At 47.9% G+C, this 25,000-nt stretch overlaps 1 protein-coding gene across 2 annotated transcripts in view; it reads left to right on the forward strand.

The window, feature by feature from the left end:
* The window catches only part of ST3GAL2 (ST3 beta-galactoside alpha-2,3-sialyltransferase 2), a 59,603-nt gene that overhangs the window by 14,001 nt on the left and 20,602 nt on the right, over positions 1-25,000 (forward strand). Inside the window, exons 1-3 of one of the 2 annotated variants that reach the window (XM_089664274.1) lie at positions 1-97; positions 10,324-10,979; positions 20,324-20,517. The exon at positions 1-97 is cut by the window's left edge and continues 178 nt beyond it. In XM_089664274.1, coding sequence (XP_089520400.1) covers positions 10,638-10,979; positions 20,324-20,517 — 536 coding nt within the window. In that variant the 5' untranslated portion in view covers positions 1-97; positions 10,324-10,637. The remainder of the gene's footprint in view (positions 98-10,323; positions 10,980-20,323; positions 20,518-25,000) is intronic. The other variant, XM_089664273.1, reaches the window with a different exon arrangement.

Raw genomic sequence — 25,000 nt, forward strand, 5'->3', positions numbered from 1 at the left:
TCAGTACAGCCTCCTCTACACTGTACTTGGTGACTGCAGCTGTGTCATGTCTGTCTGCACCCCCAACTATCCACTGTCATCTGTCGCAGCTGGAGAGGTATGTGAACTGTCCCTGTAAATCATCATCGCTGTGTTTATATACACTGAGCCAGTCCCATCAGTCTCTGCACCAGAAGAGCTTACACTCTAATCCCCCCTCCCCCACAGTCACACACTATTATACATTTACTGTATATAAACTACAACATATACCACAGTGCTGTACAGAGAACACTGAGCCAGACACATCAGTCTCTGCACCAGAGGAGCTTACACTCCAATGTTCCCCCCCACAGTCACACACTATTATTATTATACATTTATATAGCTCTGACATATACCACAGGGCTGTACAGAGAACACTGAGCTATCCTCCTCAGTCTCTGCACCAGAGGAGCTTACACTCTAATGTCCCCTTCACAGTCACACACTATTATTATACATTTATATAGCTCTGACATATACCGTAGTGCTGTACAGAGAACACTGAGCTATCCTCCTCAGTCTCTGCACCAGAGGAGCTTACACTCTAATGCCCTCCCCCGCCAGGATGATAATAGTAAAATATGATTGGTTCTGTTTGTTTTTCCCGGAAAAAAAAAAGCCGTTTTCTGTTTTTCTATGCTGAAGTAAGCTATTTTTGTGTATGTGTGTGTAGATATACATATGTTTTTTTTTATTATGTTTTTTTTATTATGTTGCTTGTTTTGTAAGATTTTTAATAAGCAAAAATCTACACCCTAATGTCCCCCCCCAAGTCACGAGTATTATTCTACATCTATATAGCTCAGGCATATACCATAGTGCTGTACAGGGAACGCTTAGCTTGTCAGTCTGCACCAGAAGAGCTTACACTCTAAGGTCCCTCCACAGTCACACACACTTATAAATCAATAATAATAATAAACCACAACATGAGCCAGTCACATCAGTCTCTGTACCAGAGGAGCTAACACTCTAATGTCCCCCCACAGTCACACACTATTATACATTTACTGTATATAAACTACAACATATACCACAGGGCTGTACAGAGAACACTGAGCCAGTCACATCAGTCTCTGCACCAGAGGAGCTTACACTCTAATACATCCTCACAGTCGCTATTATTATTTTATTATTATTCTACATATATGTAGCACAGGCATATACCATAGTGCTGTACAGGGAACGCTTAGCTAGTCAGTCTCTACACCAAAAAAGCTTACACTCTAAGGTCTCTCCACAATCACACATAGTAATAATAATCTTGATTTATATAAACTACAGCATGAGCCGGTCACATCAGTCTCTGTACCAGAGGAGCTTATACTCTGTCCCCTCACAGTCACTATTATTATTATTATTATTCTGCATTTATATAGCTCAGGCATATACCATAGTGCTGTACAGGGAACGCCTAGCTAGTCTGCCTCTGCACCAGAAGAGCTTACACTCTAAGGTCCCTCCACAGTCACACACTTCTAAATCAACAATAATTAATAACTACAGCATGAGCCAGTCACATCGGTCTCTGCACCAGAGTAGCTAACACTCTGTCCCCCCCCCCCCCCCCCCCCACAGTCACACACTATTATTATTATACATTTATATAGCTCTGACATATACCACGGTGCTGTACAGAGAACAGTGAGCCAGTCACATCAGCCTCTGCACCAGAGGAGCTTACACTCTAAGGTCCCTCCACAGTCACACATAGTAATAATAATCTTGATTTATATAAACTACAGCATGAGCCGGTCACATCAGTCTCTGTACCAGAGGAGCTTACACTCTATTATCCTCTCATAGTCACGATTATTATTATTCTACATATATATAGCTCAGGCATATACCACAGGGCTGTACAGGGAATGCTTAGCTAGTCAGTCTCTGCACCAGAAGAGCTTACACTTTAACGTCTCTCCAGTCACTTGTTATTCTTTATATAAACTACAACATGAGCCAGTCACATCAGTCTCTGTACCAGAGGAGCTTACACTCTAATATCCCCTCACAGTCACACACTATTATACATTTACTGTATATAAACTAACATATTCCACATCGCTGTGCAGAGAACACTGAGCCAGTCACATCAGACTTTGCAGAGGAGCTTACACTCTAATGTCCCACCACAGTCACACACTATTGTTATTGATGTAGCTCTGACATATACCATAGTGCTGTACAGAAAGCACTGAGCCAGTCACACCAGTCTCTAGCACAGAAGCTTACACTCTAATGTCCCCCCACAGTCACAAACTGTTATTACTGGCCTCATGTTGGCTCTAGCATTCATTTGGTGATGGAGCCAGAATGTGGATGTCTTTATTATAGTAGATATAAACCCAATCAGTAAAATCTCATAGAAGTCTGAACATGTTGATATTTCAAAATTGTTTTCAATATTTATAAATGTGTAATTAAAATGCCTGCTGATCCTGCCACAAAGCTCCCTGTTCAGGCACTTCCTGTTATGAGGTGACACCACTCAGTCCCTGTTTCCTAACTGTTTTCTGTGTTGTCACCATGTCACAGACTCCCTTGGTAGAAGTTATGAGCTGCTGAGTCAATACCCATTGAACAGGCATGGCCCACCATGACCACAATCATGAAGCCGGTCTAGAGCAATGTGCAGCAGATGCTGGAGCGTGTGCATGAAGAAAGGAAGTGGGGGGCAGTGGTTGCAGGAGATCAGCAACACTGACATGGAAACAGGGTGAAAAATGAATTTTATGGGAAAACGTATATAGTATGTGATCGATGTGTGAGCTGTTGTTGATCATGGGCAGAAATGTTATGTTGTGCAGTCGGGTGGAGTCTTATCTGCGATCCGGACCCGGCCTCAGGAAGTGGAAGGGCCCCAGGCGTTCCCACCAGTGCTGACCAGGGGAGGCTTGGCACATTTTAACCCTTTCAATGCAGCATCAGTGCACAGAGAGCTGTTTGATGGGCATCAGCCATTGTGATTTGTTCCCCTACCCAGGGAAATCTTGCTCTGTGGTTGGCATATCTTCCTTCTCAATCAAAGTGTAGAACATTTAAAGTGAAATAATTGTTCATGTGTGACATATGGCATGAAAACTATACAGTCTGGTCGCTATTGGTGAAGATTCTGTATTGACCTTCTGTGCTCCACTGTACACCCGCACATAGTTCTAGCAGTCAGGGGTTCTTGCATATATTGTAATTAGAGATGAGCGAATCGAACATGGCGAAGTGGAATTCGTTTCGAAGATCAGGAAAAATTCGATTCGCGCCGAATCCGAAAATTAGCAAACTTCGGATGCACGAATCGAATTTTCCCAAAAATGGCGGCGACATGTGTGGCGATGGAGCGGGGATCTCTGGGAAGGCGCGCAGATAAGGCGCGCTGACCCATAATGCATTCATTCATGACATGTGATCGCATTAGCCAATCAGCAGCCAGCCAGCCAGCACTGTGTAATGGTGGAGCTATAAATTGCGGCCATCTTACAATTCTCCATTAGCCTCCGGTCATTCAAGAGAGACAGACCTGTCTGTATTAGGGACAGAGTTAGGGCCAGAGAGACTTTAGGGCCACAGAATTGTTACTCAGGGACACAGAATTGTTACTCAGGGACACAGAATTGTTACTCAGGGACACAGAATTGTTACTCGGGGACACAGATTCGTTACTCGGGGACACAGATTCGTTACTCGGGGACACAGATTCGTTACTCGGGGACACAGATTCGTTACTCGGGGACACAGATTCGTTACTCGGGGACACAGATTCGTTACTCGGGGACACAGATTCGTTACTCGGGGACACAGATTTGTTACTCGGGGACACAGATTTGTTACTCAGGGACACAGATTTGTTACTCAGGGACACAGATTTGTTACTCAGGGACACAGATTTGTTACTCAGGGACACAGATTTGTTACTGAGGGACACAGAATTGTTACTGAGGGACACAGAATTGTTACTGAGGGACACAGAATTGTTACTGAGGGACACAGAATTGTTACTGAGGGACACAGAATTGTTACTGAGGGACACAGAATTGTTACTGAGGGACACAGAATTGTTACTGAGGGACACAGAATTGTTACTGAGGGACACAGAATTGTTACTGAGGGACACAGAATTGTTACTGAGGGACACAGAATTGTTACTGAGGGACACAGAATTGTTACTCAGGGACACAGAATCGTTGAATTAAAGAGTATGTCAGACAACACGCAGAGGAGTGGCAGAGGAGGCAATGTTTCAGGAGCGAGCAGACGTGGCAGCAGAGGAAGGGGTCGAGGCAGCACTAGTCGCAGCCAGAGGCCAGTGCTCCCGGTGTCATCCAGCGGTCGTGTCTCCACCGACAACCCTGCCGTCATCGATTGGTTGGCTCGGTCGTCTTCCTCTTCCCAGGTCACCTCTGACACCTACAGCCAACGGTCGGTGGGTACGTCAGACACAACCGTTAGTTGGCATGGCCCGGGAGCAAGCCCACTGAAATCACGTGTCCTCTACCTGCCCCTGTCCTTTGGTGTTCCCTCACCAAGCGAAGTATCGCATGCTGTGGGCTCAGCCCCACTGTACAGTGAGGAAGAGCTAACAGAGGGCGGTCAGGAACGGGGGGAGACATCCGCCTCTTCAGCAGCCAGGCGAAGAAGTACTGGCGAGGAGAGTGGCTCGGTAGCCGGTCTAGAGACAGGTCTGTCTCCTGACCCACACGCAGCCGAGGGGGCTAGAAGTGAGGCGGAGACCCTAATTGATGATGATGAGGCTGATCGCACTTGGCAGCCTCGTCGTCATCTGCCAGGCCCGTAATCTGTCATGGGCCCCTGTACCGCCTCCTCATGCTGCTGCCAGGTCCAGAGTGTGTCATGGGTCCCTGTACGGCCTCCCATTGCTGCTGTCTCCATCGCCACACTCTGCCATGTGCCACTTTCAGGTCTCCTCACACTGCTGGTGGGTTCCATTTTGTCATAGGGTGCTGTATGGCCTCCCATTGCTGCTGCCAGGCCCGTAATCTGCCATGGGCCCCCGTACCGACTCCTCATGCTGCTGCCAGGCCCATAATCTGTCATGGGCCCCTGTACCGCCTCCTCATGCTGCTGCCAGGTCCAGAGTGTGTCGTGGGTCCCTGTACGGCCTCCCATTGCTGCTGTCTCCATCGCCACACTCTGCCATGTGCCACTTTCAGGTCTCCTCACACTGCTGGTGGGTTCCATTTTTTCATAGGGTGCTGTATGGCCTCCCATTGCTGCTGCCTCCACCGCCACACTGTGGCTCCACACTCTGGTTTTGGCCCCGTGACTGCCCAAATGAGTGAAGTGTGCGGTGATTCTAAGATCGACGGCACTCATCTGCATGTCATACTGACTGACAGTATTATTTCTCTTCCCCAGCAGACTCCAAGGGCATTTAAATTAAAGGTACAGTGTTCTGCACTAATATAAAGGCTCTCTGAAGCCTAGAAACACCCTTTTTATAAGTTAAATTCGCAGCGAATATATTCGACTCGAATCAAATTTATTCCGCGAATTCGCCAAATCGAATTTTTGAATAATTCGCTCATCTCTAATTGTAATACATGGTGTAATACGCTTTGTTCCTCCGGCCAGCTGGGCCGCCGCCGCTTCGCCCCTCTGGCCAGCTGGGCCGCCGCCGCTTCGCCCCTCTGGCCAGCTGGGCCGCCGCCGCTTCGCCCCTCTGGCCAGCTGGGCCGCCGCCGCTTCGCCCCTCTGGCCAGCTGGGCCGCCGCCGCTTCGCCCCTCTGGCCAGCTGGGCCGCCGCCGCTTCGCCCCTCTGGCCAGCTGGGCCGCCGCCGCTTCGCCCCTCTGGCCAGCTGGGCCGCCGCCGCTTCGCCCCTCTGGCCAGCTGGGCCGCCGCCGCTTCGCCCCTCTGGCCAGCTGGGCCGCCGACGCTTCGCCCCTCTGGCCAGCTGGGCCGCCGACGCTTCGCCCCTCTGGCCAGCTGGGCCGCCGACGCTTCGCCCCTCTGGCCAGCTGGGCCGCCGGCGCGCCGTCCCTCTGGCCAGCTGGGCCTCCGGCGTCCCTCTGGCCAGCTGGGCCTCCGGCGTCCCTCTGGCCAGCTGGGCCTCCGGCGCTCCGTCCCTCTGGAATGGAATGGAGAGACTTCAGCCTGGTCACTGACTTCAGTCACTTTGACACAATTGGACAGAGAGGGATCACTTTGACGCAGCTGGCCAGCTTGAACGAGTATTGCAATATATGCAGATAAGATAGCTCTGTTTATATGTAAATGTTTTCTGCAAATATTTCAAGTTGTATAGCAGTGTGTGGCGGGGGAAGTTACAAAATTTCAGTGTTAAGTTATGTGGATTTGAGCAGATATCTCTCCATTTCTGTTGCATAGTGCAGGTCAGTGACCAGACCCCATCCTGTAGCTCTCTGTCTACCACAAATATGTCCATTTAAATATGCTGGAAGTAGATATTTGGCATTTTGCACAGTTGGCCGGAGAGGGGATCCCTTTGACACAGTTCGCCGGACAGGGGATCCCTTTGATGCAGTTGGCCAGAGAGCGGATCCCTTTGACGCAGTTGGCCAGAAGTTCCTGTAATGCATTTGGTTGTCACTTATATGAAGATGGGAGTCCATACAGCAAGACGATCCCCCCCCCCCCCCCCACTTTCCATTACCTACATTGACCTCGTCTTGGAGACAAAGAATCAGCAACCAATAGGTTATAATAATTGAGGGGTCCTAGGACCAGATTGATTGATTTTATTAGATTTGGCTAGGATAATCTTCTGTTTATGGCGCTCTGAGCGCGAAGGTTTTAGGGATGAGATTAGCTGTTTTATGACCTGCGTGCCAACCATATGTAAAATGTTGGAGAACAAATCCCAGGCAGTACAGAGTCATTTCCTTTAATTCAGCTTTAATGATGATGAGGTCGCAGCGCGTGATAAATCCAAGCGTGTGGTTACTTATTACATAGAACTTTCCTAGAGGGAAACTTGTAGGAATTCTGGCGAGGTCGGAGCACAACCCATCCTTGCCTTCATTCTGAGTACATCGGTGAATGTGATTGGGAGGACACAGGGCTATACATGGAACCTTAAAGTGGTATTAACCCCAGGACCCCACATTCACTATATCCACTCTACCCAGACCCTGCATTCACTATATCCACTCTACCCGGACCCTGCATTCACTATATCTGGTCTCCCCGGACCCTGCATTCACTATATCTGGTCTCCCTGGACCCTGCATTCACTATATCTGGTCTCCGCGGACCCTGCATTCACTATGTCCGCTCTCTGCGGACTCTGCATTCACTATATCCGCTCTCTGCGGACCCTGCATTCACTATATCTGCTCTCTGCGGACCCTGCATTCACTATATCCGCTCTCTGCGGACCCTGCATTCACTATATCCGCTCTCTGCGGACCCTGCATTCACTATATCCGCTCTCTGCGGACCCTGCATTCACTATATCCGCTCTCTGCGGACCCTGCATTCACTATATCCGCTCTCTGCGGACCCTGCATTCACTATATCCGCTCTCTGCGGACCCTGCATTCACTATATCCGCTCTCTGCGGACCCTGCATTCACTATATCCGCTCTCTGCGGACCCTGCATTCACTATATCCGCTCTCTGCGGACCCTGCATTCACTATATCCGCTCTCTGCGGACCCTGCATTCACTATATCCGCTCTCTGCGGACCCTGCATTCACTATATCCGCTCTCTGCGGACCCTGCAGTCACTATATCTGGTCTCCCCGGACCCTGCAGTCACTATATCTGGTCTCCCCGGACCCTGCAGTCACTATATCTGGTCTCCCCGGACCCTGCATTCACTATATCCGCTCTCTGCGGACCCTGCATTCACTATATCTGGTCTCCCCGGACCCTGCAATCACTATATCCGGTCTCCCCGGACCCTGCATTCACTATATCCGCTCTCTGCGGACCCTGCATTCACTATATCTGCTCTCTGCGAACCCTGCATTCACTGAGGAAATGCTTCCTTCTACTTGCAGCGGACTGATCACTAGGGAAGGGAAACTATGGAAATACTTGTCCTGCTTGCAGCGGAATGATCACTGGGGGAGGGGAAACTGAGAAAATGCTTCCTCCTGCTTGCAGCAAACATGTCACTGGGAGAGGGGAGACTGAGCAAATGCTTCCTCCTCCTGCTTACAGCAAACCGATCACTGGAGGATTGGAGACTGAGGAAATGCTTCCTGCTGCTTGCAGTGGACTGATCACTGGGGGGAGGGGAGAATGAGGAAATGCTTCCTCCTGTTTGCAGCAGACTGATCACTGGGGGGGGGGAGGGAGACTGAGGAAATGCTTCCTCCTGTTTGCAGCAGACTGATCACTATATCCACTCTACCCAGACCATGCATTCACTATATCTGGTCTCCTCGGACCCTGCATTCACTATATCCGTTCTCCCCGGACCCTGCATTCACTATATCCGCTCTCTGCGGACCCTGCATTCACTGAGGAAATGCTTCCTTCTACTTGCAGTGGACTGATCACTAGGGAAGGGAAACTATGGAAATACTTCCTCCTGCTTGCAGCGGACTGATCACTGGGGGAGGGGAAACTGAGGAAATGCTTCTTCATGCTTGCAGCAAACATGTCACTGGGACAGGGGAGACTGAGCAAATGCTTCCTCCTTCTGCTTACAGCAAACAGATCACTGGAGGATTGGAGACTGAGGAAATGCTTCCTCCTGCTTGCAGCAGACTGATCACTGGGGGGGGGGGGGGACTGAGGAAATGCTTCCTCCTGTTTGCAGCAGACTGATCACTGGGTGGAGGGGAGATTGAGGAATTGCTTCTTCTTGCCTGCATCAGACAGATGACATTTTAACAACTGTACTTTTTCTTTTCTCCATCAGCTCATCCCCCACAGTTATTATTTTTTGTACCTTTTGACCCTCCCTCTTAGATTGTAAGCTCTAAGGAGCAGCAGGGTCCTCTGATAAAAGATGAGAAATTATATTACACAGGATTTATATTGTAAAGTGCTGAGCAAACTGTTGGCGCTATATAAATCCTGTATAATAATAATAATATATAAATCCTGCATAATAATATATAAATCCTGTATAATAATAATAATAATAATATATAAATCCTGTATAATAATATATAAATCCTGTATAATAATAATAATAATAATATATAAATCCTGTATAATAATAATATATAAATCCTGTATAATAATAATAATATATAAATCCTGTATAATAATATATAAATCCTGTATAATAATAATAATAATATATAAATCCTGTATAATAATAATAATATAGCACCAATAGTTTGCTCAGCACTTTACAATATAAATCCTGTATAATATAATATAATTTCTCATCTTTTATTATCCTTGACTTTTCCTAGGCTAACATTATTATTATACAGGATTTATATAGCGCCAACAGTTTGCTCAGCGCTGTACAATATAAAGGGAGACAATACAGCAACAATACAGCAACAATACAAGAGGGATAGGAGGGCCTGATCCTGGGAGCTTACAATCTAGGAGGGAATGAAATGATCCTGTATCTATATACTGTGATGAGTCAGGGATTCATTTATTTACTTAGACTTGTGAAGTTACTGACCGCTCCTTTATAATAAATAAAATGACAGTTGCGCACGACCTTTTTTTTCTGCATTATGTTTTTGCGCTCCATTCCATCCTGTATTCTATTTCTCATTGAGGCCGCGCTGTGATCTAGTCTGTCTGTGTAATTGTCGGGGTGTGCAGAGGCTGGAGCGCAGTGAGTCATCGGGGGCATACGCTCGGTCCGCCTGTCTGCAGACACGCTCAGTCCAGGCGCACATTCTTGGCTGTAGTCGCTGACTGCGAAGGCCAGGGACTGCGATGCATAGAAATCCCTTCATTGTGCTTCCTGCAGTTCAGCCTTTTCATGCTTGGCGTATTTAACCCCCTGGCGACCGGAGCGGCAGCATGCTGCAGTTTTGCGCCCCGTTGCCTGTTGTGCGCGGCCCCCTCCTCCCTGGACAGATGTTCAGGGGCATCCGAGGCACTGGCAGATCAGCGTATTATTGTAAGGCATGTGCTAGGGGGGTGGATTAGGTGTCATGTGACCTCCTTATCACAGAGCCAGGAATTCAATAGCCTTTACCCCCCCCCCCCCCCTCCCTGTGCAGCCAGGGAGCGAGCGTGTCCTCAGCCTGTCCCTGCACAGTCCTGAGCAGGTTGTTGTAGTCCTCAGCGCACATGTATGGGGAGAAACACTGTCCACAGAGATATATTACAGGTGCTCGTCTTTAATTACAGCAAGCGTCGCCTCTGACCACTTCCCTGCTTCTCGTTTCAGGTGACGTCCCTGTAAGCTGTAAGATGAACCACTGACGGCTCGGTGACCCACATAAAGGATTCAGGACTGCCGGAGACACATGAAAAGAAGCCACGTGCGTCGGGCGGGCTGGACGCCGAAATTAATGATATCCGCTGCGCCCGGTCACCTCCATATCCTGGGAGTGCTCACCGGAGGGGTTGCCCATCCTATGACCACTAGCCCTGAACCGCCCAGCCATAGAAGAAAGAAGCCCTAGCAGGTTCAGGGTGGAGGCCCATGCTGTGGAGAGGAGGGACTCGCTGTCTGGGTCCCCTTTTAAGGACCGCATCAGGATGAGGTGCTCCTTACGGATATGGATTCTGAGCACCACCGCCCTCCTGTTCATCATGTCCCTCCTGTTCACCTTCTCCCACAATGGCACCGAAGCCCCTGTGTACTCGGAGCGGGCAGGATGGGCGTCCGCTGGAGGGCACCCTGTCCGCCTGGTGCCAGGTTACCCTGGGGTGAGGCATCACCCTGCGGCTCCTAGCCTCGCCAAGGACTGCGCCTGCCGCTATTGTCTGAGGCAGCCTGGTCCATCCACCTGGTTTGACAGTCACTACGACAACGCCATCTCACCCATGTGGACGCTGGAGAATCGGGAGTTGCCGCCGGATGTCCATCGCTGGTGGATGGTGAGTGAAATGTGTACAAATATGTTCTGTTCAGTTTCACAGCTTACCCCTGGACTCGGTGTCGACCCCTACTGGAAGGGAAAAGCACCAACGGGGAGGTGACGGCACATGTGCGAAATGTTTTCTTGACTTCTGTCGCATTTTGTGTCTAGAAATCAAACTGGAGGTCAGGAGCTTTCAAAGCAGATATGATGTGTTCGAGGGCCCCCCCCCCATCCCCTACGTGTGGTATAGGGCCCCCAGGTGATGGGCCTCCACCACCTCCAAGATGTAACTGGTCCAAATGGACATCTGAGTGCCTCCTATACAGTCTGATGGCTATCTTAGACTCTTTACTGTTACTCTTTTTATGTCCACAGCAAGTTCTCACTTTACATAAAAACCCCATTGACTTTCAGATGACCCAATACTAGGCAGTGCTTTTTTTTTTTTTTTTTTTCTTTTTTTTTTCCAATCTTAATTTGATTAGACAAGCCATAGACTAAGCAATTTTTTTTTTCCTGCAATGTAGGTTGCAGGAAAGAAAATCGCTCAAATCCCCCATCAACACAGTCCGTGTTGATGCCCATCTCCTGGCTTGGGGAGCTCTCCCTTCCAGGAGAACACAGTTGCTAGCGGCTTTAGCTGCTGGCAATAATCGCAAGTAAAAATCCGACATGCTGGTTGTACCCAAGTTGATCATTGGATCAGCATGGATATAATCAGCCTGCCCATTAATGGTTTGAATCTCAGCCGGTCCCTGCAGAACGGCCAAGATTTGAACCATCTGTGGCCGACTTTAGAAAGAAAGCAAGTATACAAGGTTGCCAGTACATTATTTTAAGTATACAGCCCTAGCCATTTTAGTACTGTTTTTAGTAGTTACCGTTCTATGTATATAACAAATATAAGATGGCTGACGGTCGCGGTGCGTGGATCCATGGAAATATTTATCCAACAGACCCCTACTCGACACGAAGGGGTATATTTTATAAATACAATTTGCTGAGCTTTTGGTCCTGTGAAGCTGCATTTATATTTGTTTTGTGCAAACTCAATAGTTAATAGACTGTTTTCCCTCGAGGTCGAATGTTATTCAGTCATACATAAAAGCATGCTTCGGGAACATACCCCATTATGACCACTTAACGGACCTCATGATCATAGTAGTTTCTCTGATCGTCAGCTTCATCTAGAGACTATAGTGCAGTATTGTTCTGTTTCACTGGATTGTATACGAGTGAAATTTTTACCTGGACAGAAAATAGCTTTGTAAAATTCGATTTTGTCATTCGCACAGAACAAACATACATTCAGGTTCACAGGAAGAACAGCTCTGTGATTTTTGCATAAAATAATTATTTCCTGGGGTAGGATGGGGAAGGGGGAATGGAGGGGTAGGATGGAGAAGGGGGAATGGAGGGGTAGGACGGGGAAGGGGGAATGGAGGGGTAGGACGGGGAAGGGGGAATGGAGGGGTAGGACGGGGAAGGGGGAATGGAGGGGTAGGACGGGGAAGGGGGAATGGAGGGGTAGGACGGGGAAGGGGGAATGGAGGGGTAGGACGGGGAAGGGGGAATGGAGGGGTAGGACGGGGAAGGGGGAATGGAGGGGTAGGACGGGGAAGGGGGAATGGAGGGGTAGGATGGGGAAGGGGGAATGGAGGGGTAGGATAGGGAAGGGGTAGGATGGGGAAGGGGGAATGGAGGTGTAGGATAGGGAAGGGGTAGGATGGGGAAGGGGGAATGGAGGTGTAGGATAGGGAAGGGGTAGGATGGGGAAGGGGGAATGGAGGTGTAGGATAGGGAAGGGGTAGGATGGGGAAGGGGGAATGGAGGTGTAGGATAGGGAAGGGGTAGGATGGGGAAGGGGGAATGGAGGGGTAGGATGGGGAAGGGGGAATGGAGGGTAGGATGGGGAAGGGGGAATGGAGGGGTAGGATGGGGAAGGGGGAATGGAGGGGTAGGATAGGGAAGGGGAAATGGAGGGGTAGGATAGGGAAGGGGGAACGGAGGGGTAGGATAGGGAGGAAGTGTAGGGAACAGCAGCTTTATGCACTGCTGAAGGATTTACTCTAGCAGAGAATCCTCTGTTAGGTCTGTCTGAGCACTTCTTGGACCTTCCATCTCCAGACCTCCTATCTTCTGCGTGGTGAACCTTCTACCTGGTCCTCCATCCACACCTTTTTTTTGTATTCTGGCTAGATTTGCTGCATCTGCATTAAGGTCGTATAAGCAGCAGGGTGCTATGTACTACTACTTTAGAGGGTCACTAGGGCATTTTGCCCCTCTAGGTGGTTTGGATGCAATGCAGGAGGCACATCTTCATACGAGTTCAGTAATAGCACTTCAGTAAGTAAAGGTTTCTTCCAGAATGTAGAGTTCTTTCCCAAATGAGACAGCAGGCCAACAGTATACGAGTGCCCATCAGAGGGGAGGATGTTGTGTCTTCAGGAGAAATGGAGTTTACAGGGAGTACTGTTCCAACGTTCCTTGGAGGGCACAAGACTCTCTTCAACGTGTGAGACATCAAAAAGCAGTCCCTGAAATTGAGGGGTAGACAGACACCAAAGCAGGGTGAACATGCCATCATAACCTTCAAAGTAGTATTTTGAAGTTGCCTTGCCACCTTCAGGACTTTTTGTCCAAACCTAGCATCTGTCAAGGTAGCCATATCCACCTTGTAGAATAGGGTCCACAAACCACTTAAATAATGGGTCAGTTCACTGTTCTTTAGGGGAAGCCAGACTGCTCAGTGAGAGTGGACAATGCCCTAGGTTCGGGAGTTAGTGAAAGTAAATAAGTCCGGGTGGTGGTTAGTTAGATTAAAAAATGACCCTAGTATTTTGGTGAGTGGAGGCAGAATAGTTCCCCTTCATTGGTGTCACTGGAAGGAATAGTGCCCCATCATTGGTATCGGTGGATGGAATAGTGCCCCTTTGTTGTCAATGGCAGTAATAGTTCCCCATTGTTTGTGTCATTGACTGGAATAGTGCCCTACTGTTGGCATCATTGACTGGAATAGTGCCCCATCATTGGAGTGTCAGTTGTAGGAATAGTGGTCCATCATTGGTTTCAGTGGGAGGAATGATCCCCCATCATTGGTTTCAGTGGGAGGAATGATCCCCCATCATTGGTTTCAGTGGGAGGAATGATCCCCCATCATTGGTTTCAGTGGGAGGAATGATCCCCCATCATTGGTTTCAGTGGGAGGAATGATCCCCCATCATTGATTTCAGTGGGAGGAATGATCCCCCATCATTGGTTTCAGTGGGAGGAATGATCCCCCATCATTGGTTTCAGTGGGAGGAATGATCCCCCATCATTGGTTTCAGTGGGAGGAATGATCCCCCATCATTGGTTTCAGTAGGAGGAATGATCCCCCATCATTGGTTTTTGGTGGGGGGAATGATCCCCCATCATTGGTTTTTGGTGGGAGGAATGATCCCCCATCATTGGTTTTTGGTGGGAGGATTGATCCCCCATCGTTGGTTTCAGTAAGAGGATTGATCCCCCATCGTTGGATTCAGTAAGAGGATTGATCCCCCATCGTTGGATTCAGTAAGAGGAATGATCCCCCATCGTTGGATCTGTGAGAGGAATGATCCCCGATCATTGGTTTTTGGTGGGAGGAATGATCCCCCATGGTTGGATGCAGTGAGAGGAATGATCCCCCATGGTTGGATGCAGTGAGAGGAATGATCCCCCATGGTTGGATGCAGTGAGAGGAATGATCCCCCATGGTTGGATGCAGTGAGAGGAATGATCCCCCATGGTTGGATGCAGTGAGAGGAATGATCCCCCATGGTTGGATGCAGTGAGAGGAATGATCCCCCATGGTTGGATGCAGTGAGAGGAATGATCCCCCATGGTTGGATGCAGTGAGAGGAATGATCCCCCATGGTTGGATGCAGTGAGAGGAATGATCCCCCATGGTTGGATGCAGTGAGAGGAATGATCCCCCATGGTTGGATGCAGTGAGAGGAATGATCCCCCATGGTTGGATGCAGTGAGAGGAATGATCCCCCATGGTTGGATGCAGTGAGAGGAATGATCCCCCATGGTTGGATGCAGTGAGAGGAATGATCCCCCATGGTTGGATGCAGTGAGAGGAATGATCCCCCATGGTTGGATGCAGTGAGAGGAATGATCCCCCATGGTTGGATGCAGTGAGAGGAATGATCCCCCATGGTTGGATGCAGTGAGAGGAATGATCCCCCATGGTTGGATGCAGTGAGAGGAATGATCCCCCATGGTTGGATGCAGTGAGAGGAATGATCCCCCATGGTTGGATGCAGTGAGAGGAATGATCCCCCATGGTTGGATGCAGTGAGAGGAATGATCCCCCATGGTTGGATGCAGTGAGAGGAATGATCCCCCATGGTTGGATGCAGTGAGAGGAATGATCCCCCATGGTTGGATGCAGTGAGAGGAATGATCCCCCATGGTTGGATGCAGTGAGAGGAATGATCCCCCATGGTTGGATGCAGTGAGAGGAATGATCCCCCATGGTTGGATGCAGTGAGAGGAATGATCCCCCATGGTTGGATGCAGTGAGAGGAATGATCCCCCATGGTTGGATGCAGTGAGAGGAATGATCCCCCATGGTTGGATGCAGTGAGAGGAATGATCCCCCATGGTTGGATGCAGTGAGAGGAATGATCCCCCATGGTTGGATGCAGTGAGAGGAATGATCCCCCATGGTTGGATGCAGTGAGAGGAATGATCCCCCATGGTTGGATGCAGTGAGAGGAATGATCCCCCATGGTTGGATGCAGTGAGAGGAATGATCCCCCATGGTTGGATGCAGTGAGAGGAATGATCCCCCATGGTTGGATGCAGTGAGAGGAATGATCCCCCATGGTTGGATGCAGTGAGAGGAATGATCCCCCATGGTTGGATGCAGTGAGAGGAATGATCCCCCATGGTTGGATGCAGTGAGAGGAATGATCCCCCATGGTTGGATGCAGTGAGAGGAATGATCCCCCATGGTTGGATGCAGTGAGAGGAATGATCCCCCATGGTTGGATGCAGTGAGAGGAATGATCCCCCATGGTTGGATGCAGTGAGAGGAATGATCCCCCATGGTTGGATGCAGTGAGAGGAATGATCCCCCATGGTTGGATGCAGTGAGAGGAATGATCCCCCATGGTTGGATGCAGTGAGAGGAATGATCCCCCATGGTTGGATGCAGTGAGAGGAATGATCCCCCATGGTTGGATGCAGTGAGAGGAATGATCCCCCATGGTTGGATGCAGTGAGAGGAATGATCCCCCATGGTTGGATGCAGTGAGAGGAATGATCCCCCATGGTTGGATGCAGTGAGAGGAATGATCCCCCATGGTTGGATGCAGTGAGAGGAATGATCCCCCATGGTTGGATGCAGTGAGAGGAATGATCCCCCATGGTTGGATGCAGTGAGAGGAATGATCCCCCATGGTTGGATGCAGTGAGAGGAATGATCCCCCATGGTTGGATGCAGTGAGAGGAATGATCCCCCATGGTTGGATGCAGTGAGAGGAATGATCCCCCATGGTTGGATGCAGTGAGAGGAATGATCCCCCATGGTTGGATGCAGTGAGAGGAATGATCCCCCATGGTTGGATGCAGTGAGAGGAATGATCCCCCATGGTTGGATGCAGTGAGAGGAATGATCCCCCATGGTTGGATGCAGTGAGAGGAATGATCCCCCATGGTTGGATGCAGTGAGAGGAATGATCCCCCATGGTTGGATGCAGTGAGAGGAATGATCCCCCATGGTTGGATGCAGTGAGAGGAATGATCCCCCATGGTTGGATGCAGTGAGAGGAATGATCCCCCATGGTTGGATGCAGTGAGAGGAATGATCCCCCATGGTTGGATGCAGTGAGAGGAATGATCCCCCATGGTTGGATGCAGTGAGAGGAATGATCCCCCATGGTTGGATGCAGTGAGAGGAATGATCCCCCATGGTTGGATGCAGTGAGAGGAATGATCCCCCATGGTTGGATGCAGTGAGAGGAATGATCCCCCATGGTTGGATGCAGTGAGAGGAATGATCCCCCATGGTTGGATGCAGTGAGAGGAATGATCCCCCATGGTTGGATGCAGTGAGAGGAATGATCCCCCATGGTTGGATGCAGTGAGAGGAATGATCCCCCATCGTTGGTTTTGGTGAGAGGAAAGATCCCCCATCGTTGGTTTTGGTGAGAGGAAAGATCCCCCATCGTTGGTTTTGGTGAGAGGAAAGATCCCCCATCGTTGGTTTTGGTGAGAGGAAAGATCCCCCATCGTTGGTTTTGGTGAGAGGAAAGATCCCCCATCGTTGGTTTTGGTGAGAGGAAAGATCCCCCATCGTTGGTTTTGGTGAGAGGAAAGATCCCCCATCGTTGGTTTTGGTGAGAGGAATAGTGGCCCAATGTTGGTTTCGGCGGGAGGAATAGTGGCCCAATGTTGGTTTCGGCGGGAGGAATAGTGGCCCAATGTTGGTTTCGGCGGGAGGAATAGTGGCCCAATGTTGGTTTCGGCGGGAGGAATAGTGGCCCAATGTTGGTTTCGGCGGGAGGAATAGTGGCCCAATGTTGGTTTCGGCGGGAGGAATAGTGGCCCAATGTTGGTTTCGGCGGGAGGAATAGTGGCCCAATGTTGGTTTCAGCGGGAGGAATAGTGGCCCAATGTTGGTTTCAGCGGGAGGAATAGTGGCCCAATGTTGGTTTCAGCGGGAGGAATAGTGGCCCAATGTTGGTTTCAGCGGGAGGAATAGTGGCCCAATGTTGGTTTCAGCGGGAGGAATAGTGGCCCAATGTTGGTTTCAGCGGGAGGAATAGTGGCCCAATGTTGGTTTCAGCGGGAGGAATAGTAGCCCAATGTTGGTTTCAGCGGGAGGAATAGTAGTATCTGTGTATAAACATAATGAACAAAACTGTTTATAAATGGAGATAATGGGAGAGAATATCCCCTGCTCATGGTGAAGTTTTGAAAGTTTATTTAGAAGAGAATTACAAAGTTGAAGATTAGACAGTAGACCGATTAATACACAAATGGAAATTATGTACCAGACCTGACGGCCTCACCAAAAAAGGGAGACTTTCGAGCTCCAGTCCTGTACTGCTGCCATCTACACCCACCCAAAGTACAAACATTTTAAAATTTTAAGACGTTCACTTAAGAATTTCCACTAGCAACGCATAAAACATGAGACATTAATTTCTGTCATTTTTGGAACACATCAGCTTGACCATGACCCATACTCTGAAATGCTTCACTGTAGAATTTGTGGAGACTTGTCTACACATTACACACCAAGACATTCCAGGATGGGGAGCTATTTGTTCTGATAACATATTTCATCCTAGCAAGTGATCCTGATATTACATAATTATATTAAGAATATTAGTACATTAGCACTTGATATTGTTCTTTTAAACCATGTAGGTAAGTATATTCCTTTTTTTTCTGTACCAATGAGAGTCTGCCAGTTTTCACCCAATGCAGGATTCAGAATGGTCCTCTGATTTCCCGGTTATTTCCAAAAAACCCAGGTGCTGTGGAGAGTGTAGTACTACAAAACCTCACCAGGAGGTGTACCTTTTTAATGCTGTGCTAGTCTCCTATAAAATGGCCGCTTACCATACTTACCACGGACTTGAAAAAGCGCATACGCGCGAAACATGTTGTCCTGGTAATCGACCTTCACTCCTAGCTTGTGGCCACAGCGTTGGTTTCTCCCCTCCGTTTCCTGGACATCGCGGCGACGTCACCCGTGACACCGTGACCACGTGGTCCCTCGCCACCACAGATCCCATCTGAGCGGACAGGCCGTCCATCCGGACCCAGGCTTTACCTTTAAAGCCAAGGGATTGTGTTTTTATGCTTTTTATTCTTTTTACTTCTCACTCATTATCCTTCACAATAAAGGTACACCTCCTGGCGAGGTTTTTCTAGTATTACACTCTCCACAGCGCCTGGCTTTTTTTGGAACTTCCAGGATTCATTCATATGACTTGCTATGGCTGCAGTGGCTATTTATCAATGAATACATTGTTTGATTTGCTCCCATGGTGTGTGCCCCTTTACGCTTAGGACCACAGTGCTCATGGATTTCCCGTTTATCATGTCTCTAGTGTAGAATAGGAGAATCGGATTGGTCATCTAGTTCTTCCTTCGGGTACCGTATTTTTCGCTCCATAAGACGCACCTGACCATAAGATGCATCTAGGTTTTAGAGGCAGAAAACAGGGGAAAAAAAATTCTGAACTAATGGACTGCAGACACAGTACAGGAGATGACCAGAGACTGCGGACACAGTACAGGAGATGACCAGAGACTGCGGACACAGTACAGGAGATGACCAGAGACTGCGGACACGGTACAGGAGATGACCAGAGACTGCGGACACGGTACAGGAGATGACCAGAGACTGCGGACACGGTACAGGAGATGACCAGAGACTGCGGACACGGTACAGGAGATGACCAGAGACTGCGGACACGGTACAGGAGATGACCAGAGACTGCGGACACAGTACAGGAGATGACCAGAGACTGCGGACACAGTACAGGAGATGACCAGAGACTGCGGACACAGTACAGGAGATGACCAGAGACTGCGGGCACAGTACAGGAGATGACCAGAGACTGCGGGCACAGTACAGGAGATGACCAGAGACTGCGGGCACAGTACAGGAGATGACCAGAGACTGCGGACACAGTACAGGAGATGACCAGAGACTGCGGGCACAGTACAGGAGATGACCAGAGACTGCGGACACAGTACAGGAGATGACCAGAGACTGCGGACACAGTACAGGGGATGACCAGAGACTGCGGACACAGTACAGGGGATGACCAGAGACTGCGGACACAGTACAGGGGATGACAGGTACCCGCTCTTACTTCCGCGGAGATGTTCTTTGATCTTACCTGTTCCTCTATCCAGCCGCGCGCTGTCTTCCCGGCTTCTGTAGTGTGGGCGCTCGGCGGACAGCCGGATGCCCAGTGCGCATGAGCGAGAAGCGCTGTGCTTTGTGATTGGTCTGGCGGCTTCTGGGATCTGTCATGTGTCCCAGGTACCGCCTTACCATTCACAAAGAGCACCGCTTCTTGCGCATGCACACTTGGGACCCGGCTGTCACGCACACTACAGAAGCCGGGAAGACAGCGCGCCGCTGGATAGAGGGACAGGTAAGGTCCTGCTGTAGAGCTGAGCGGCCGGCCCGGTATTCTGACACGGCAGCGGTGGAAATACCGGACCGGCCGCTCCATATTCGCTCCATAAGACGCACTGACATTTTCCCCCCTTTTTTGGGGGGAAAAAAGTGCGTCTTATGGAGCGAAAAATACGGTAATTTTGGGCCAATGACCTTTTGACTTTTCTCCCTTTTTATAGAAGCTCCAGCCACAGTTCAAGTCTCATAACACGCCGGAGATCTTGTCGCAACTCTTCCAGATCATCCCTGGGCAGAACCCATACAAGCAGCTCGATCCGCTGATGTGCTGCCGCTGCGCTGTGGTCGGTAATTCGGGCAACCTGCGAGGTTCCGGCTATGGAAAGGACATTGACGGCCACAACTTCATCATGAGGTAGGAGGTGTTTCTTGTGTCCTGGAGGGAGGAAGTCCTCTGGAGATGGCGTTGTCCTTCTCCAGCAGGAAACAAGTGGCATGCTGGACAATCATTTTTCCTCCCGGAATATAGGCTATATTGTGTCCATAGTATCATCATAGTTCGTCTGGCTGAAAAAAGACAAAAGTCCATCCAGTTCAACCATAAAAAAAAAAAAAAAAAAAAGTTATAATCCACAGTTGATCCAGAGGAAGGAAAAAAAACAAAGTATGATCCAATTTGCTCCTGCAGGGGAAAAAATTCCTTTCTGATCCCCCGAGAGGCAATCGGATATTCCCTGGATCAACTTTACCTATGTGTATGTGTGACAAAGTATCTTTACCATATTCCACGTGTAATAATAAATGGCCCTCAGTAGCTGCTTAGCCCCATTCCCTCAGTTCCATGTGTGTGTTTTCCTGCAGCACACACTCACTTCAGGGCTGCTGTAAAATAATGAGATCGTCCTTCTAGTTACATGAATGCACCCATCACTCTGGTAGAGCAGAAGAAATTGATAAATCCTCAGCTCCCTACATAGACCTCAAATAGCCACACTGGCTGTGCCAGAAAGGGAGACATTGCTGCTTTCACCTCCCTAGCGGTCTGATTATGTCCATATTTCTGTGCTTAAAGCGGTACATTTGTTTGCATGGAAATATGTATTTTTTTTATTGCAGGCCTGTAATTTTTAGGAATAACTCACTGAAATCTGTCCGAACAAGAGTCTATTAAACATCCCGGGTAGGATAAAACTTGAAACACGAAATCATAAATTATAATTTAATAATCATAAAAAAATAATATAATAAATTTAATTCAATAATATAATCAAACCAAAAACACTGAAATTTGAAATATAGCGTCAAGTTCGCACATCACTGAGCAAAGTCGCAAAATCATTTTCAGTGTCTGATGACGAATTTCCCCCACGAATCATTATCACTCAATTCTGCAATTGGTTCTGATTTACTATCGCTGTTCTCTAGCCGGTCTATAATCGCTTTTGACCTAAAGGGACGCTTTTTGGACGCCATGGACGTTTCTCAGTTTCCAGGCAGAAAGAACAGTAAAAATGCAGGCAGGGCGCCGGACAAAGCACTCGGGACAAAATGTATGTGAAATGGTTTGATACAGGAATGTTATACTGTGTGATTTTAGTGTATTTAGTGAATGTCACTTTTTGACATTTTCAAATTTCCCGCCGTTCCGTCCCACGTACGTCCCAACGTCGCAGGGAACGGAACCCAGAACACAGATGCCGGCATCTGCCAGAGGACATTACAGGGGACACTGCAGGAGAGACATCGCGGGAGCGCAGGACAAGGTAAGTGAACAACAGATCCCGGATCAGCGCTGCATGGTATTCCCGAGTGTAGCTCTGGGTTACTGCTTGTGGTACTGAAACTTTACCCCGAGCTACACTCGAGAATACCGCCAGGGAGGTTAATGGGGCCCAGTCCATCTCCAAATGGGACTGAAGTGGTTGTCGTCCCAATTTGGACATTGTCACTGAGGGGTGTACTCGCTTTTGTTGCCAGCGGTTTAGACATTAATGGCTGTGTGTTGAGTTATTTTGAGGGGACAGCAAATGTACATGTTATACAAGCTGTACACTGACTACGTCACATTGTAGCAAAGTGTCATTTCTTCAGTGTTGTCACATGGATTTGTTGGGCTGGAGAGAAAACCTGCCATACCGGTAAGGGTGTGTTAAAAGTGAAAATACAATGGGAATGGGGGGTGGTGTGGAGGGCTGAAGTGTTTTTTTTTTTTTTTTTTTTTAAGACGGGGAAAATTATTAAGTGTTCTTGCATGGCAAGACCACTTACTGTTATCTCACATATATATTCTTATTATTATAGCCAAATTTACCACCCTAACTCCTCCCACAGTTTTTACACTACATAGGACAGTAATATACGGAAACGTACAGATTGTTCCTGATTGGTGTTCTATTACTTTGTGGAACTTTTCGCTGAATGGTTCACAAAATATCGGCATTTTTGTGGTGAAATTGGTCCCATAGGAATGAATGGTGGAATGTTCAAAACTAGAGTGGGAGCTGACAAAAGCTAGAGTGGGAGCTGAAAAATCAGGACATGATTTCTAAACTGCCATCACTCCCTCATTTTCAAGCCCACCTACACAAATCTTATATCAAAACGTTCAGCTATCCCTGCTGCCACTAAAAATGTCCACGGCTAAGCCATAGTCCTGATAGTTTTCACAATATGACCATTTGTTTGCAACTCACGCCGTCCATTAACATTCATTGAAACTCCACTCTAGCCACCTCAAATTTGAAGGGCAATTTCTAAACTGCGACTGTGTCTTCATTTTTAATATTTCAGAGACATACTATGCATCAAAATATAGGTCTGGGTCTTGTGATACCCACAATATAAAGCTCTTCGCTGTAGGATTTATAATTTGTAAATTACAACCATTTGAAAATGGCAACCGCCAGTGAAGTGAGCAAGTTGGCAACCCAGGTGTGTGAGCAGGCAAGAGCATTTCACACAATTTCCCCAAAATTGTAGCTTTTCTAGTTATTATTATTATTATACAGGATTTATATGGCGCCAACAGTTTGCTCAGCGCTTTACAATATAACGGGAGACAATACAGTTCAATACAAGAGGAATAGGAGGGCCTGATCCTTGGAGCTTACAATCTAGGAGAAGAACTAGAAGGTAGACAATTGACTTCCCAGTCATGGGATCACTGGGATTGGCAGTCACAGTGATCAAGTGATCGGGAACCCATCCTATCAATTCCTGATTAACTGTAAAATGTATGTGTTCGGGGTGTGCAGTTGAGATCCCAACATGTGGCAATACGGAATAATGTCCACCCCCGTGCTGAAACCTATAGGTGTACGTCTATCTGGAAAGGGTCAACTTTCATTGCTAAGTCTTGTCTGGAGATGTAGACATCTTGGAGTTCTGGTCATGGAGAGGTTAAAGGGGGAAAAAAATTTGTCCCTGTAATGGATGGACGGCAAAAATTGCCCCTCCCCCATTATTATATATATATATATATATATATATATATATATATAATTTTTTTTTTTTTTTTTCACCTGTGTACAGAACATGACGTGTTGGGGGTTCTGGGGGGGTCACTGTTTGGAGATCAGCCAGCATTGTCTTGGAGGAGGTCTTGTGTGTGTGAGCCCAGAGATGGCACGTGGAGTGTCTGCCAGACAGCCGCGGTCCTCATACAACATAATAAGATTTCATGAGTCAGTGAGCCGTCACCCCAAGCAGTCTCATTTCATCTCTTCCCCCATTCTCCGTCTCCTGGTTATGATCAGAGACTGCGCTCGCAGTGATTTGTACCGCTGGCTGATCCGGAATAATGTCGCGGATTCCCTGTGACATAGATGTGTTTGTAAAATCAGCTGCAGTCCCATCACCCCAAAGATGGCCGGTGAGTCGTGGTCCTCTGAAACATTACACAGGTCAGGACTGATACATGGGGAAGGGCAATGGATGAGACATGTGATGGTCCCGGGGTCATCAGAACATCTTCTGAGGGGGGATCAGCCTTCATACAAAGGTAGGCTGTCGACCAGAAGTGCATGCTGGGAGTTGTAGTTCTGGAAAGAGTACATCAGGTGCATTCTCCATTCCAGAATCAATGTAATAAATCTCATTGTTAAAGTGGAGCTCTGTGCTGTACTCGGTGGTATTGTCCTGTTCATTCTGTGACCATATCCTTTATTCTGCCACTTCCTGTAATAGGGTGACTACGCTGGTTGTTCTGAAGTGAAATCACTCACTTTTTTTTTTTTTTTTTTTTTTTTTGGGGCCATACTTCTCTTCTTGATCACAGGAGTGCACTTGTCCTCTCCTGTGATCCAGAATCTGCTGATAGTGGGCTGACGTTGCAGAGGAAGGATCCCGACCACAATGTCAGGATCCACTAGGATGTCTGATCAGCAGCTGGCTCAGCCAGCTTTTCGGAATTGGAGTCGGCGAGAGATAGCTGGATCACGGAGGTGTGGGTGTGTGTGGTGCTTGTTTGTTTGTTTTTTTTTTTGTTTTTTTCTTTTTACCCCCCCCCTTCCCCAAGCTTCTCCTTGTAAAGCTTAGTTTTAAGCTGCTTACATTTTGCTTTCCCTGCCCCTCCCCTCTTATCAACATAATTAAATTCAACCTTTCTGTTTTCATTACATACTTTACTTTATTATTATTTTTATACAGGATTTATATATTATTATTATTATTATTATACAGGATTTATATATTATTATTATTATACAGGATTTATATATTATTATTATTACTATACAGGATTTATTTATTATTATTATACAGGATTTATATATTATTATTATTATTATTATTATTATACAGGATTTATTTATTATTATACAGGATTTATTTATTATTATACAGGATTTATTTATTATTATTATACAGGATTTATATATTATTATTATACAGGATTTATA

The sequence above is a fragment of the Staurois parvus genome, unplaced genomic scaffold, assembly GCF_062004578.1.
Source record: "Staurois parvus isolate SC_StPar_1 unplaced genomic scaffold, SC_StPar_1.0 ptg001877l, whole genome shotgun sequence".
Taxonomy (NCBI): Eukaryota; Metazoa; Chordata; class Amphibia; order Anura; family Ranidae; genus Staurois; species Staurois parvus.